This window comes from Chamaea fasciata, unplaced genomic scaffold (assembly GCF_029207755.1).
Source record: "Chamaea fasciata isolate MVZ Bird 193981 ecotype frontalis unplaced genomic scaffold, bChaFas1.0.hap1 SCAF_17, whole genome shotgun sequence".
Classification (NCBI taxonomy): domain Eukaryota; kingdom Metazoa; phylum Chordata; class Aves; order Passeriformes; family Sylviidae; genus Chamaea; species Chamaea fasciata.
In genome coordinates, this window is record NW_027094102.1 from 2,559,830 (window position 1) to 2,572,075 (window position 12,246).

The window sequence follows — 12,246 nt, forward strand, 5'->3', positions numbered from 1 at the left end:
GCGGAGCAGTGGGGGATCTGGGGGAAGAAGCCCGGGGGGATGCCCACGCCTGACCCCTTCCCCGCGGGGCAGCCCCAGTACCCCGAGGGGGGCTGCAGAGGGGGGGCTCGGGCTCCGCGCCGCCCGCCCACCCTCCGCGGGCGCGGAAGGAGTGGCTTTGGGGCTGCGCGCTCCCTCCTGAGTGGCTGGCGGCCGCGGCGCCCGAGCCATCCCTGGGGAGGAGTTAGGATAATCCTATTGCCATTAAGGGCGTCTGGGCAGGGAGGGAAAAGAGGAGAGAGAGAAAAAAAAAGAAAAAAAAAAAAAAAAAGAGAAGCCGAGTGACCATAAGCGCGGAGGGTTAGTCCGTCAGCTGCCTTCATGCCTGCCAACTGAGCTCCGTCCGGGGGGCCGCTGCTCGTCCCCAGCGCCCGCGTGGATTTACCGCCCGTGGCGGGGGCCGAGCTGTTCCGTTCGCAGCACCGCGCACCTGGTCCGGACGCTGGACGCCATGTTGTGGAAACTAGCAGATAATGTCAAGTACGAAGAGGACTGCGAGGTGAGAGGCTGCGGGGAGGGGTCGCCGCTGGGGAGCGGGGGTCCCGGCGCGGGGCTCCGCCGCCCCGGAGCTCCGCTCGCTGCCAGCCCCGGGAGCGCCGACTGCTCCTGCCCGAAGACCCCCGCTTTGCACTTTTCTTTCTTTTTTTTTTATTCCTCTGGACGTGCGAACTTTTATTTTCATTTTTTATATAACATTTTTACATTTTTCTTTGCCGAGCCTTTTTTTTTTTTTTAACTTTTGAATTAAACGGGGCCTCAGCTGAGAGAACCGAGCTCGCATCCCGCAAGGACCGGGGGATCCCGGAGCGCACCGCACCGGCCGGGATGCGGAGGGGCCGGCAGGTAGCAGCGGCGGCTAGGAGAGCCGGGCAGGGCGAACCCTTCCTTCCCACGTTTTTCCTCCCCGGGAGCGGCTCCCACCCGCCTCGAGGTGCTCTCCCGGGTTTTGATCTCTCCGAACTCATCTGTGTCCCCCCGGCCCCGCTGCTCCGCCTGCTCGGCTCCTGCAGATTAGCTGCAGTCCCCGCTTCACGCTCCATTGGGACCCCATTCACCTCTTATTAACTAGCCCTGTTATTTTAATGACCGTGAAGCCAGAAGCTGCCAAATCCCTGGATCAGCTCAATGTAGACATTTCAGCTTTGGGCGCGGAGATGGGGAATCGGGGCAGAAGCAGCGATGGCGCGGCCGGAGGCGGCAGCGCGGTCCCTCCCCGTCGGGCAGAGCCGGGAGCCGCGGCCCGGGCGCCCCTCGGGGCTGCTTGGGATGGGGGTGCCGGGGGTCCCCCATCGCTCCGAGGGCTCCGCATTCCCCCCGGTCCCGCCGTCTCCTCCCCAGCCGAGGCAGCGCGGCGGAAACGCGGCTGCGCCTCGGCTTTGAATTTTTTCTGATTTTATTGACTATTCTGGTGACTTGCACAAGCCGGAGAAGGGTTCCTCTGGCGTAGCCGCGATGAGGAGAGCAGCCAGAACTGCTTTGTCACCTCTTCCCTGGGAGCGGGGCTGATTCCTTCCGCCAAGTGCCTTAAAAACACCAAACTCCCTTGGCCGGGAGCGGGGGTCGGCCCTCGCTCTCTTCTCTCCTTCCCCAGTGCCACCACCCGCCGCCGCCGCGTCCCCCGAGCCCCGCTGACGGCCACCCCGTTGTCCCCCCACCCCTGTGTGCTTTCCAGGACCGGCACGATGGGAGCAGCAACGGGAACCCGCGGCTGCCGCACCTCTCCGCCGTCAGCCAGCACCTGTACAGCCCGGCCCCGCCGCTCTCGCACTCGGGCGCCTCCGACTTCCAGCCCCCCTACTTCCCACCCCCGTACCAGCCGCTGCCTTATTCCCAATCCAGCGACCCTTACTCGCACCTCGGGGACCCTTTCTCCATCAACCCCCTGCACCAGCCGCCTCCTCCTCCGCCCAGCCAGCAGCAGAGCGCTTGGCCGAACCGGCAGAGCCAGGAGCCGGCGGGGCTGGCCCCGCACGCCCGCCCCGGGCTGGTGCCGCACCTCTCGGCGCTGGAGAGCGGCTCCGCCGGCAGCCGCCGGGAGACTTTCCGCCGTTCCGAGCTGCTGCTGCCCCACGGGCACGGGCTGGACGCCTCGGCGCTGGCCGATAACCTGGGCCTGCACGACATGGCCCATCAGATGGAGGAGGTGCAGGTAAGGAGCGCCCCGACCCCCCCCTCGGCCAGGCGGGACAGGCCCCGCGTCCTTCTGCACATCCCATCCCCGTCCACGCAGAGAAATCCTCGTTTTCTCCCCTTCTGCACATCCCGTTCCCGTCCCTGCAGGCAAATCCTCATTTTCTCCCCTTGGCCCCTCGGGATGCGGGTGCGCGGGGAGGGGGTGGCTTTCCCCAAAAGCTTTTTTTCCCCCTCTCTCAGCTCTTCCAGGTGCGAAACTTTCTCCCCCCTTTCTCTTTCCAGAATGTGGAAGATCAACACTTACTAATGCATGACCAGACAGTCATTAGAAAAGGTCAGTAAGGTGGCACCGCAGTTTTACTTTCCCTTGTCAATAGTTAAAAAGTTTCGTGACGCACCGGTGAAGTGACGCCCTGTTATTTTTATAAAAGACCGATCCTTTGGGATCGGGAGGGCGGAGGAGTTTTTCTTCCACTCTCTTGTCGCTGGATTTTTCTAACGCTGTCCGAGGGAAGGTGGCGGCGGGGACAAACTGCCCCGGGGCGTGAGATTCCTCCGGGGACACCATTGTCCCCCCTCGTGAGCTCTTGTGTTATGGCTTTAATCGAAACCAGGACCTTGAACCGATTTAAATCTTTCCTGAAATATGTGTGTAAAGTGACACGGGGCTTTTCTTTTGTTTGTTTGGGTTTTTTTTTTAATTTTTTTTTGTTGTTGCTCCTAACACTGGAAGACAGATTTTTTTTTTCCCTATTTTTTTCCCAACTTGTTTTTTTATTTTTCAACTTCTTCTCAAGACTTGAGAAAAGACTGAGTTCACTGGCAGAAGACTGTTTGGCTTTATCTTAATCGAAATTGGTTTGTAGCTGAGGTTTTGAGGAAGGAGGAAGACGTATTGACTCAATTTACAGTAATTTAGGGGTTTTTTTTCCCCTTGCTTTTGTTTTTAAACAAATTTGTGCTTTAAAAAAAAAAAGAAATCACAAGTTTCCTCTGAAGACTTCAAACAAATGCCTAACTGAGGAAAAGCAGAAGTGTGTGTCAGAGCGCTGATTGCTGCCTTTAGCTCATGGGAGAATAATTTCGCTGTCAGATGCACCACTGACAAATCTTCCCCCTCCGGGAGAGAGAGTGGGGCCGACCTCGGCTCTTTAACCCTTTCACCAGCAGCGCTGGGGTGAACTGGGCGAGGGGATGGAAAAGCTGCATCTGCGGTTTGCTCCTCGGCGAAGGCTTTTTGTTGTCCCTCCTCACCTCGAGGCTGAAGCTCTTAACGAGGAGCAGCAGCTCCTTACTTTCGGTTCTCCCCTGGGCTGCGTCCCTCTCCGCCCTGCTGCTGCCTGGTAGGAATTTGTTGGGATTAAATTCCAAAGGCGGTTTCTTAAATCTGCGTGTGCGAGGTGGAAGACGAAGCCCAGCAGGAGCTGGGAGGTTTCTCCCTGCCCTGCCTCGGGAAGAGTTTTGGCAGTAGCTGGAGGATGCTAATTTGGAGCCTGTTGTGGCAGTGGAGTTTTTGTGAGCACGGCGTTGCAGCCTGCTGCTCCAGAGGCGTGTGGGGTTTGTGTGTGTGTGCCTTGAACAGCATTCTTAGTGTTAGTGTTATGGTTAAAAAAAAAAAAGATAAAAATACATATATATTATATGTAAATTTTTATATATGTATATATATTTATTTGTTGTGTTCAGCAGCTCCTTGCAATCCAGTGATAAAATCAGGAGTAGTTTTGGGGCCTTTTGGCTCCCTGTGCTGCAGATGGATGCTGAGCACAGGGGGGGCCAGTGGCCCGAGCATTAAACACCAAACAAAACCCTCCCTCCCGGATTGCTTTTATAGACAGAAAACTCACTAGCCACTTCCTATTTATTTTTCCCTTTTACGAAAACACCTGCTCTCCCTCCTCCCACCCGCAGGTCCCATCTCCCTAACGAAAAACAGCGCTCTGAGCCTGCCCTGCCAGAAGGATGGATTAATTGGGGTGGTGATCAACCCCAACGAGGTGTTCTGCTCCGTGCCGGGCAGGCTGTCCCTGCTCAGCTCCACGTCCAAGTACAAAGTGACGGTGGCGGAGGTGCAGAGGCGGCTCTCGCCCCCGGAGTGTCTCAATGCCTCTCTGCTAGGAGGAGTCCTCAGGAGGTAGGATGCTTCCCCTCCCTCCCCTCCCCTCTGTATTCCCCCGGTGTTTGTGTTCTCCCCGTGTTTCGCCGTGTGTCAGCAGCCACAAGCAGCACAGCCACGGAGCCTTTGAGTGAGCTCCTGGTTTTTGAGACGCTGAATCCCAACAGGCTTTGGAAATAAAACTTGTTTGCACTTCTGCTGCCTCTGGAGAAGTGCTGTTAACAGCTCTGACAAGGGTTCTCGTTTTCTGTTTAGAGCTGAGGTTTTGTCTCAAAACCAGCACACTCTGATTCCCAGGACCCTGTGGAATGATTTTTTTTTTATTATTAACTCTCATACTCCTGATTAATCATAACATTGACATTTTCTACGTCCTTTTTTTTTTTGAATACGCTTAATTTGGCTTGTGATCATTCTACAGCCGTTGGTTTCAGTGGTGCAGTTTGAAATATTTTGATTTTGACCTGCTGTGTTTGAAGTAGAGCATTTAAAAAGTAGGTCACTTGAAAAGAGCCTGGTTTTTATCTTCTCCCCAGCCCAGTAGAACCCTATTGAATGTCAGTAACTGGAATTTCTCATCCTAAAAAGAAGTGTTCCTTGAGGATAAATAAGGCCATTTTTTTTTCTCTTTAATTACAGAGCCAAATCTAAAAATGGTGGCAGATCATTAAGGGAAAAACTGGATAAAATTGGCTTGAATCTTCCTGCTGGCAGAAGGAAAGCTGCAAATGTGACACTATTGACATCTTTGGTGGAAGGTCAGTTCCCTGAGCGTGTCTTAAAAATAAACTTTCTCCCCTTGTGCACAACTTTCATCCTCTAGGCAAAGCAGGCAAAGCTTAGAAAGTCCCTGAAAGTAATGTGGGGTAAAAAAACCCTGAACATTTGTTTGTTTTAAAGGGATCATGGTGGGGATGTTGCAGCTCCTAAAGAAGGGCTGTGCTGCCTCTGAAGGGCTCTTCTCTCCCATGTGAGCCCTGCTCACACAAACCCAGCTCCTCCTGCTTCCCTGGATGCTGCAGGGACGCAGAATTCCTCCTTGCCAGGATGTGCCAAAGGCACCTTTGTCCACTCTGTCTCCTGAGGGTTGTTTGGGGTTTCACGAGGGCGAGGCAGGCAAGGCAAAAAGGGGTGAAACTTCTCACGTTGAGTGGGTTTGGTTCCTTGTTGGGAAACTTTGGGGCTCTGGGACAGCTGAATGCAGTCCTGCCCTACCTCAGCGGTGTGCTCAGAAGCTTTGCTAATAAACAAGCTTATTAAAGTGAGATTTATAGCTCTGGACTTCCTGCTAGGAAACCGGAGCCCCTTTAATGTGTGCCATGCTCCGTGGACCCTCTGTCAGGACAGCTGACCTGAGGGGTGTGTGTACATGGACGTGTGTGGTTTACATTTGGTGTTCCTGTTCCCAGCAGCTCCTGGCAGTGCCACGGTTTAATAGGAACAGAAGCAGCAACTGAAATGGAAAGAGTGAAAAGCGATCTAACAAAACCTTCCTGCTGTTTAAAATGCATTTTAAACTTGCACTTAAAAGGTTTCCTTGGAAGTTTCAGAGAGCTGATGAGCGTGCACAGGCACATAGAGGCACATTGCACTGATCACACCAATCCTCTTTTATTTTAAGCCTGATCAAATTGTTTTAAGGAGAAAAGTGAACCTGGTTATACACCTTGCAATTTGGTTTTCTGTCTGAAAATTCTTACGAAAAAGTATTTCAAAAGCAGACTAAACTGAAAACTTTATCATAACTCTGGGATTTAGTTGGCAGATACTTTTAAATATCAGTGGACTGATTGATCTTGACTGAATTGTGCTCTTTGCTGTGCAGTTATTCTGGACAGAGACAGGAATTTTTCTTTCTAGTATAAAAGCAAGATAATTTTTTTTTTTTTTTTGGTAGCTGTCACCCTGTAAATCTTTTTTTCTTGATAGAAACTTACAAAGAAACACTGATCCATCAATTAAAAAACAGTAGTGAGTGATAAAATGGTGTCCCTTTCCAAAACAGGGAATACACTTCAAAAATCCACAGCGTTTTTTTCCTTAATATCCCCAATTTCCATCCAATAAATGATACTGTACAATTTACCGAGCCCTCCCTTTCACCCATCCAGGTGAAGCTGTGCATCTTGCTCGTGACTTTGGCTACGTGTGTGAGACAGAATTTCCTTCCAAAGCAGTGGCTGAATATTTAACCAGACCACACATGGGCCGCAACGAGATGGCAAACAGGAAGAACATGCTGCTTGCTGCAAAGTAAGATTTTCAGCTTGGATTTTTTTCTCTCCTCTCCTTTTTGAACGTGTTTTTGTCTGACTGTGACCGTCTGTGTCTGGGAGATAGTTTGGTGGATTTTTGCGCGTCATTTTAATTAGGGGAGATGAAGCAATTCTTTTTTATTTGGTTTTGGTTTGGATTCAGCTGTGGCAGCAGTTCTATTTTAACTCTGAACCAATAATAAGGGTAACAAAGCCTGTAGGTAACTAAAGCAGCTTGGACCAGTTCTGTTCCAAGTTCAGGAAAAAACTTCAGGAAAAGTCCTACACTGGGACAGCTCCGAGGTGTGACAGGGTGGAGGATTTGGAGAGCAGGGTCAGGACTGGAGCAAGGGGAGCTCAGCCCCTGTGTGCTCACGGCTGAATTTGGCAGCAGCAGCAGTTCCCAGCTTTCCCCTGGGACTCAGGAGCTGCTGGAGAGTCCCTTTTCCCCTGTTGTGGCTGGAGATTTTTATAGTTCACTGGAAGCATCCTTTGGTAGGCGTGGAAAGTCCCTGTGCTTCAGCAAATCCCTGTGACAGACCCGGGTGAAGCAGAGGAGCTTTGTTCTGGCTGTTGTGCAGACACCTTGCACCTGTGAATAAACCCCGACCTGAGCAGGTCTCTGGGAGGAAATACCTGAGTTAAGCTTATCTAAAACTGATGTTTGGAGTGCTCAGCTTTTCCCTTTCCCCTCCTGAGCTCCCCTCCCAGGTTTAACACAGCTTCAGTTCATGGTTTGTTCTGCTCTGAGAAGTTTTCTGGTTTGGGGTCGATGTCATTTTTTGATTTTGACAGCACCCTCCACCTGCAGAGGAGCTGAGAAAAACCTTCCTGAACGGCTGAGAAAGTTGCTCTGGCCTTGTGCTCACACCAGGCGTGCAAAACACACACTCCTGGTGTTCAATCCATCCAGCCTTCCTTTGAAAGAGAACTTTTACAAGAACAGATCTCTTAAAAATTTAGAAATCTAGAAATCCAGTCTCCCGTGCCCATAGTTCATACATTATGCTAATTTTTCCTGAGCACTCCTCCTGCTCCCTGAGCGTTTTCATCATTGGCATTGCTGCTGGCACTACTAAAAATCCTCTGGAAGACTGAGAAATTCTGATAAAGTGATGGTTCTGTTGAGATTGCTCAGCTCCTGTGAAATCCCTTCAAGGGGACAGATTTACAAGCAAGCAAACAACATATGCTGGAGCATTATTAAGCACTCATGTTTTGCCAGGCATATGTGTGAGTGTTTGCAGGATCAGGGCCTCGGCCTCCCTGCATGTACATGGAATATACACAACTCAATTAAATCATCTCCTCTTCAGCTGCTCCAGCCTTTCTGAACCACTCAGCTGCAGCTGGGAAAGTTCTCAGAGAAACCAGCGCTGGATTCCCACTCCCCGCTTCGAATCTGGAGCAAATGATGCAGAGCCAGAGAAATTATTTTGCAGAGTGGTTTTTTTTGTGTGTGTGTGCTGGGGATGCAACAGAAGGCTCGTCAGGAAGTGGTGCTAATAGACAGAAATCGAGAAATCTAATCTCCCTTGCCTATAGTTTTAAAATGATGCTAATTTTTTTACTTTTTTTTTTTGTTTGTTTTAATTTTAGATAGAATTTCTCATAGTTGCTCCACATACCCCAAATACCCGATGCAAATTCCCTTGGTTGTTTTTGTTTATTTTGCGTGGTGTAAAATAAACACCCTTTTGTGTTTGTATGTGTGTGTGTGTGTGTTTTGCAGGCAGATCTGCAAGGAATTCACAGACCTCCTGACTCAGGACAGAACTCCTCTTGGAAACACGAGGCCCAGCCCCATCTTGGACCCTGGCATCCAGGGCTGCTTGACTCATTTTAGCCTGATCACACATGGCTTTGGGAGCGCTGCCATCTGTGCTGCCATGACATCCGTCCAGAACTACCTAAATGAAGCGTTAAAAATAGCAGACAAATCCTACATGAACGCCGAGAGCCCCGCAGAGACCAACAAAACCATTGACAAAATGGACAAGCACAGGAAGTGAAAGGAGAAAAAAACAACCAGACTTTGCCCCCTCTTCCTCTTACACGCAGACTGAGATGATCTTGCCGGGGGGAATATAGAGATTTGGGTGGTTTTTTTCTTTTTTTTTTTTTCTTTTTTTTTCCTTTTTTTTTAAGAAATAAGGGGAAAAAACGGGGAGAGGAAAAAATAAAAGTCATTGAGGATCTTCACTCCTGCTGGATCCATGAGACAAGTCTGGCTAAGAGCTGCAGTATCCCTGTTTGTGTTGGAAGCAATTTTTACCTGAAGATAAGTACTTGGGACAAGGGTGTTGAATCCTTTGCTGTAAAAGTGGTGCTATAAAAGGGGAGGGAGGGGTTTGATGGAATTATACACAGAGATTTATTTAGATTCCCACATCTCCATGTCTGCTGGGTGACCAGCTTCATGTGTAGCTCTCTTTTAAAAAGACAGATTTTAGATGGAAGCCTGTTCTGCTCTCTGAGACGATTTCCCAGGGCTCATTCTCACGAAATGCAACAGTAAAACAAACAAACAAAAAGCAGTATTAAACATTGGTACAGAGATTTATGTGCATTAAATTTTTTTATGAACACCTGAAAATAGTAAGATTATTCTGTGGGGTTGTTTGTTTGGGTGGGTTGGTTTTTTTTTTGTATTTTTCTTTTATTTCGGTTTTTTTTTCCTTTATTTTCAGTTTAACATAGAAAAGTACGAAAATCCTACTAGAGTTAAGATGGCATTTGACATGCTGATTTTTTTTACAGAAATATTCAGGCTTTTAAAAACTGCAGCAATGTTGGCTTGCAGTTTCTATTACCTTGGTATTTTTTTAGCAACGTCTAGTTCAAATTGAAAATACTTTTAGGAGATTCACTTTCTGTGTCTAAGGATATTGCAGCTTTATTCACGTATTTATATTGTCTTGTTTTTAAATTTGGGGGGGAAACTTGAAAGAATAGGCACATACCTTTTTTTTTAAACTTTTTTTTTTTTTTTGCCTACTAAGGCCAAAAAATACTTCCAGGGAGGCTTTATGTGTATTAAGGGAAGCAGTGTGTTGAATGTAAATATTTATTTATGTGTAATTTAATCGGATTTGTAAATACTGGTGAACTTTTTAATACTTTTTTTTTTTTATAAATGGGTTTCAAATTTTAATTTTGGTAAGTATTTCAAAGGTAATGGGTAAGCTAAACATATCTTTTAGGTTTATGCACAGGTATGTTATACAGGGTATTTAAGACTTTTTTTTTTTTTTTTTTTAAATCTCAATTCTTGCCACTGAAGATTAGATTTAATCGGAGGTGTTTGTTCACAAAGCAATAATTTTGTGCATCATTCACCCGGTAACTGAGTAGACATGCAAAAAAAAAAAAAAAAAAAAAAGAGAAAAAAAACCTGAGTGTGTGAGTTAGTGTGTATGTGAATAATGGAGGTTATAATACGGAATAATTCACATATTTGTAAATGTTCCCACTATAATTCTGATGTATATGATAACCATACAATAAAAGTATTCTGGCTAGAAGCATGGAATGTTTTGTTAACTGAGAGCAGCTCTCTTTCCTTTCTCTGCTGGGGGAGCGTGGGGCGAGTAGCACTAGAGGACATTATGTATTGAGTCATAATTGCAGCACTTTGTTCGGATTAGCAGAACAGAAAGATGAAGCTGTTTGCCAGCAAAACTAATGGTTTCAATTAAACACGTTATGTATCTCCAAGAATCTTTTCTTTTTTTTTTTTTTTTTTACCCCTTTCCCTAAGACGTCATGATCTCGCCCTTCTTCCTACTCGAATAGGTTAACAGCTCAAACACAAACTCTGCCAATCCCACCAGCTTTGTCTCCTGCCCATTCTGCCTGGATTGCAATAATCTGTCTCCAGATACCCACAGAAACCTGGGGTGTGGAATTTTGAGAGGTCTCCCATCTGGTTTTGGCCCAATTTTACTGATTTGAGGAAGTTTTTAGGTTTTGCGGGAAGTCCTCAAGGTGCTTTGTGCTGTGGAGGTGAGGCAGGAGCTGGAATTTTTGATGCAAAATAGCCAAACTTTCCTGAAAAGAAATTGGGCTTTTTCCCCCAGTGCTTTCTGAAAAAGGAACCTAAATCTGGGCTTTATGTGTCCTTGGCCCTGCAGAAGCTGATCAGTCCTTGAGGAAATCCTTGGGCTGTCAAGTGAGAACTGAGATCACATCACAGGCAGTGTTTATTCCAGAGATGTGTAAAAGAGGCAAAATGTACCACTGCTGAACACCTTGCTTATCCATCATTTTAATGTCCTCGTTTTCCCTTTCAAGGGCAAAGGAAAACCGCTGGAGGTGTGCAGGGAGAAGAAAGGGAAGCACAAAGAAATGAATGCCTGTCAGTGGTGAACTGGGAGGAAAATCTGGGTTTGAGTTGCAATCCAGTCCCCTTCCCTCCTAAAGAGGTGTGAAATTCCAGCCTTTGCATTTGTTAGACTCATTGTAGCATCTCAGAAATGAGCATTTTGGACCATCTGTAGGCACAGGCGCAGCCAGGACGCATGATGACTAACAGGACTTCTGAAAAACACAAACAAGCTGCCCTTCTGAAGGGTATTTTTGTGGATTTTACATATTTATACACAAAAATCTGCTGGCTACGGTGAGAGCTTGTTTAGGGAATGCAATGCCACAGTTCTGTTCCTTTTTTTCCTCTTTTTTTTTCTGCTGCTGGGTTGCTTATCCAGCACATATAGGAAGATATTTGAGCTACCAGACAATGGAATCTTGCTTCTTCTTTTTTTTTTTTTTTATTTTATTTTTTGATTATTAATGCACAAAACCAGGCAGTGAAATAATTGCCCCTTGGGATAGGAAATAAGGATGTTTCCATTTATTCCTGCGTGCATTCAAGCAAAGCCAGTCAATTGTCTAATGTACTGACTCGGGTTCTATTCATATGTGTGTGGAACATTAGAAAAGTGGAGTTTCCATTACCTTAGAGCTTCTCTTCGCTCTATATTTTTGAAGCTCAACCACCTTCTAAGCCGTGCCAGCGCCATGGAACAACAACAATGCCTTCTGTTCCATACCCTGAAGAGGACAGTTGAACTTGGCTCACCCCAAGTTATTCATCTTAAGTTATTCATCAGTTAAAATGTGGGGAATCTAAAGAGAGGAGTGCTCTGACATGTGCTGCTTCCTGATCCTCAAAATTTCACAAAGTTTTCTTACTGTTTTCACACTGATTATTCCTGAGCTGGCTAAAAAAGATAAAGGAGTTCTAATGTAAGACTCTTCAGAAGTTCCATTTTTCATTTCCTTTGAAAATTGATGATAAAAATCACTCTGACCAACCTTGGCCCGTCTCCCATCAAGAGAAGAGGTTTGGTCATAACGTGAAAGAAAAAGGCTTTAAACTACGAGGGGTTTAAAAGTAAAAATTATTAAAGCCCTGCCCTCCTACAAAAATTTGATACATAACCATAAAATAGTTGAATTCACGTTACTCAGTGAAAAATTGCCTTGTGGAAAAGGAAAATATTTCAACCATCCCTTGCCTGGCCGGCAGCAGCAGTTGGGCATGAGGCTGTTGGGCTCTTGCCCAGGTGGTCCATGGCAGGCAGGAGCCTGGTGTTTGCAGCTTCAGAGAGGAACAATGACGCAAAACTAGTAAAATATTAGATAAAAATAGAACTTCGGTCTTAATTTAGGAACTGATCTCAGTTCACTTCATTTTTGACT

At 47.2% G+C, this 12,246-nt stretch overlaps 1 protein-coding gene across 1 annotated transcript; it reads left to right on the forward strand.

The window, feature by feature from the left end:
• The first annotated feature begins 270 nt into the window (after positions 1-270).
• On the forward strand, positions 271-10,228 carry TFAP2C (transcription factor AP-2 gamma). Its single transcript, XM_066198680.1, has 7 exons — positions 271-538; positions 1,712-2,188; positions 2,455-2,506; positions 4,084-4,306; positions 4,928-5,046; positions 6,400-6,541; positions 8,276-10,228. The coding sequence occupies exons 1-7, from the start codon at positions 491-493 to the stop codon at positions 8,553-8,555; spliced, it is 1,341 nt and encodes a 446-aa protein (XP_066054777.1). The 5' UTR covers positions 271-490; the 3' UTR covers positions 8,556-10,228.
• Positions 10,229-12,246: the final 2,018 nt, after the last annotated feature.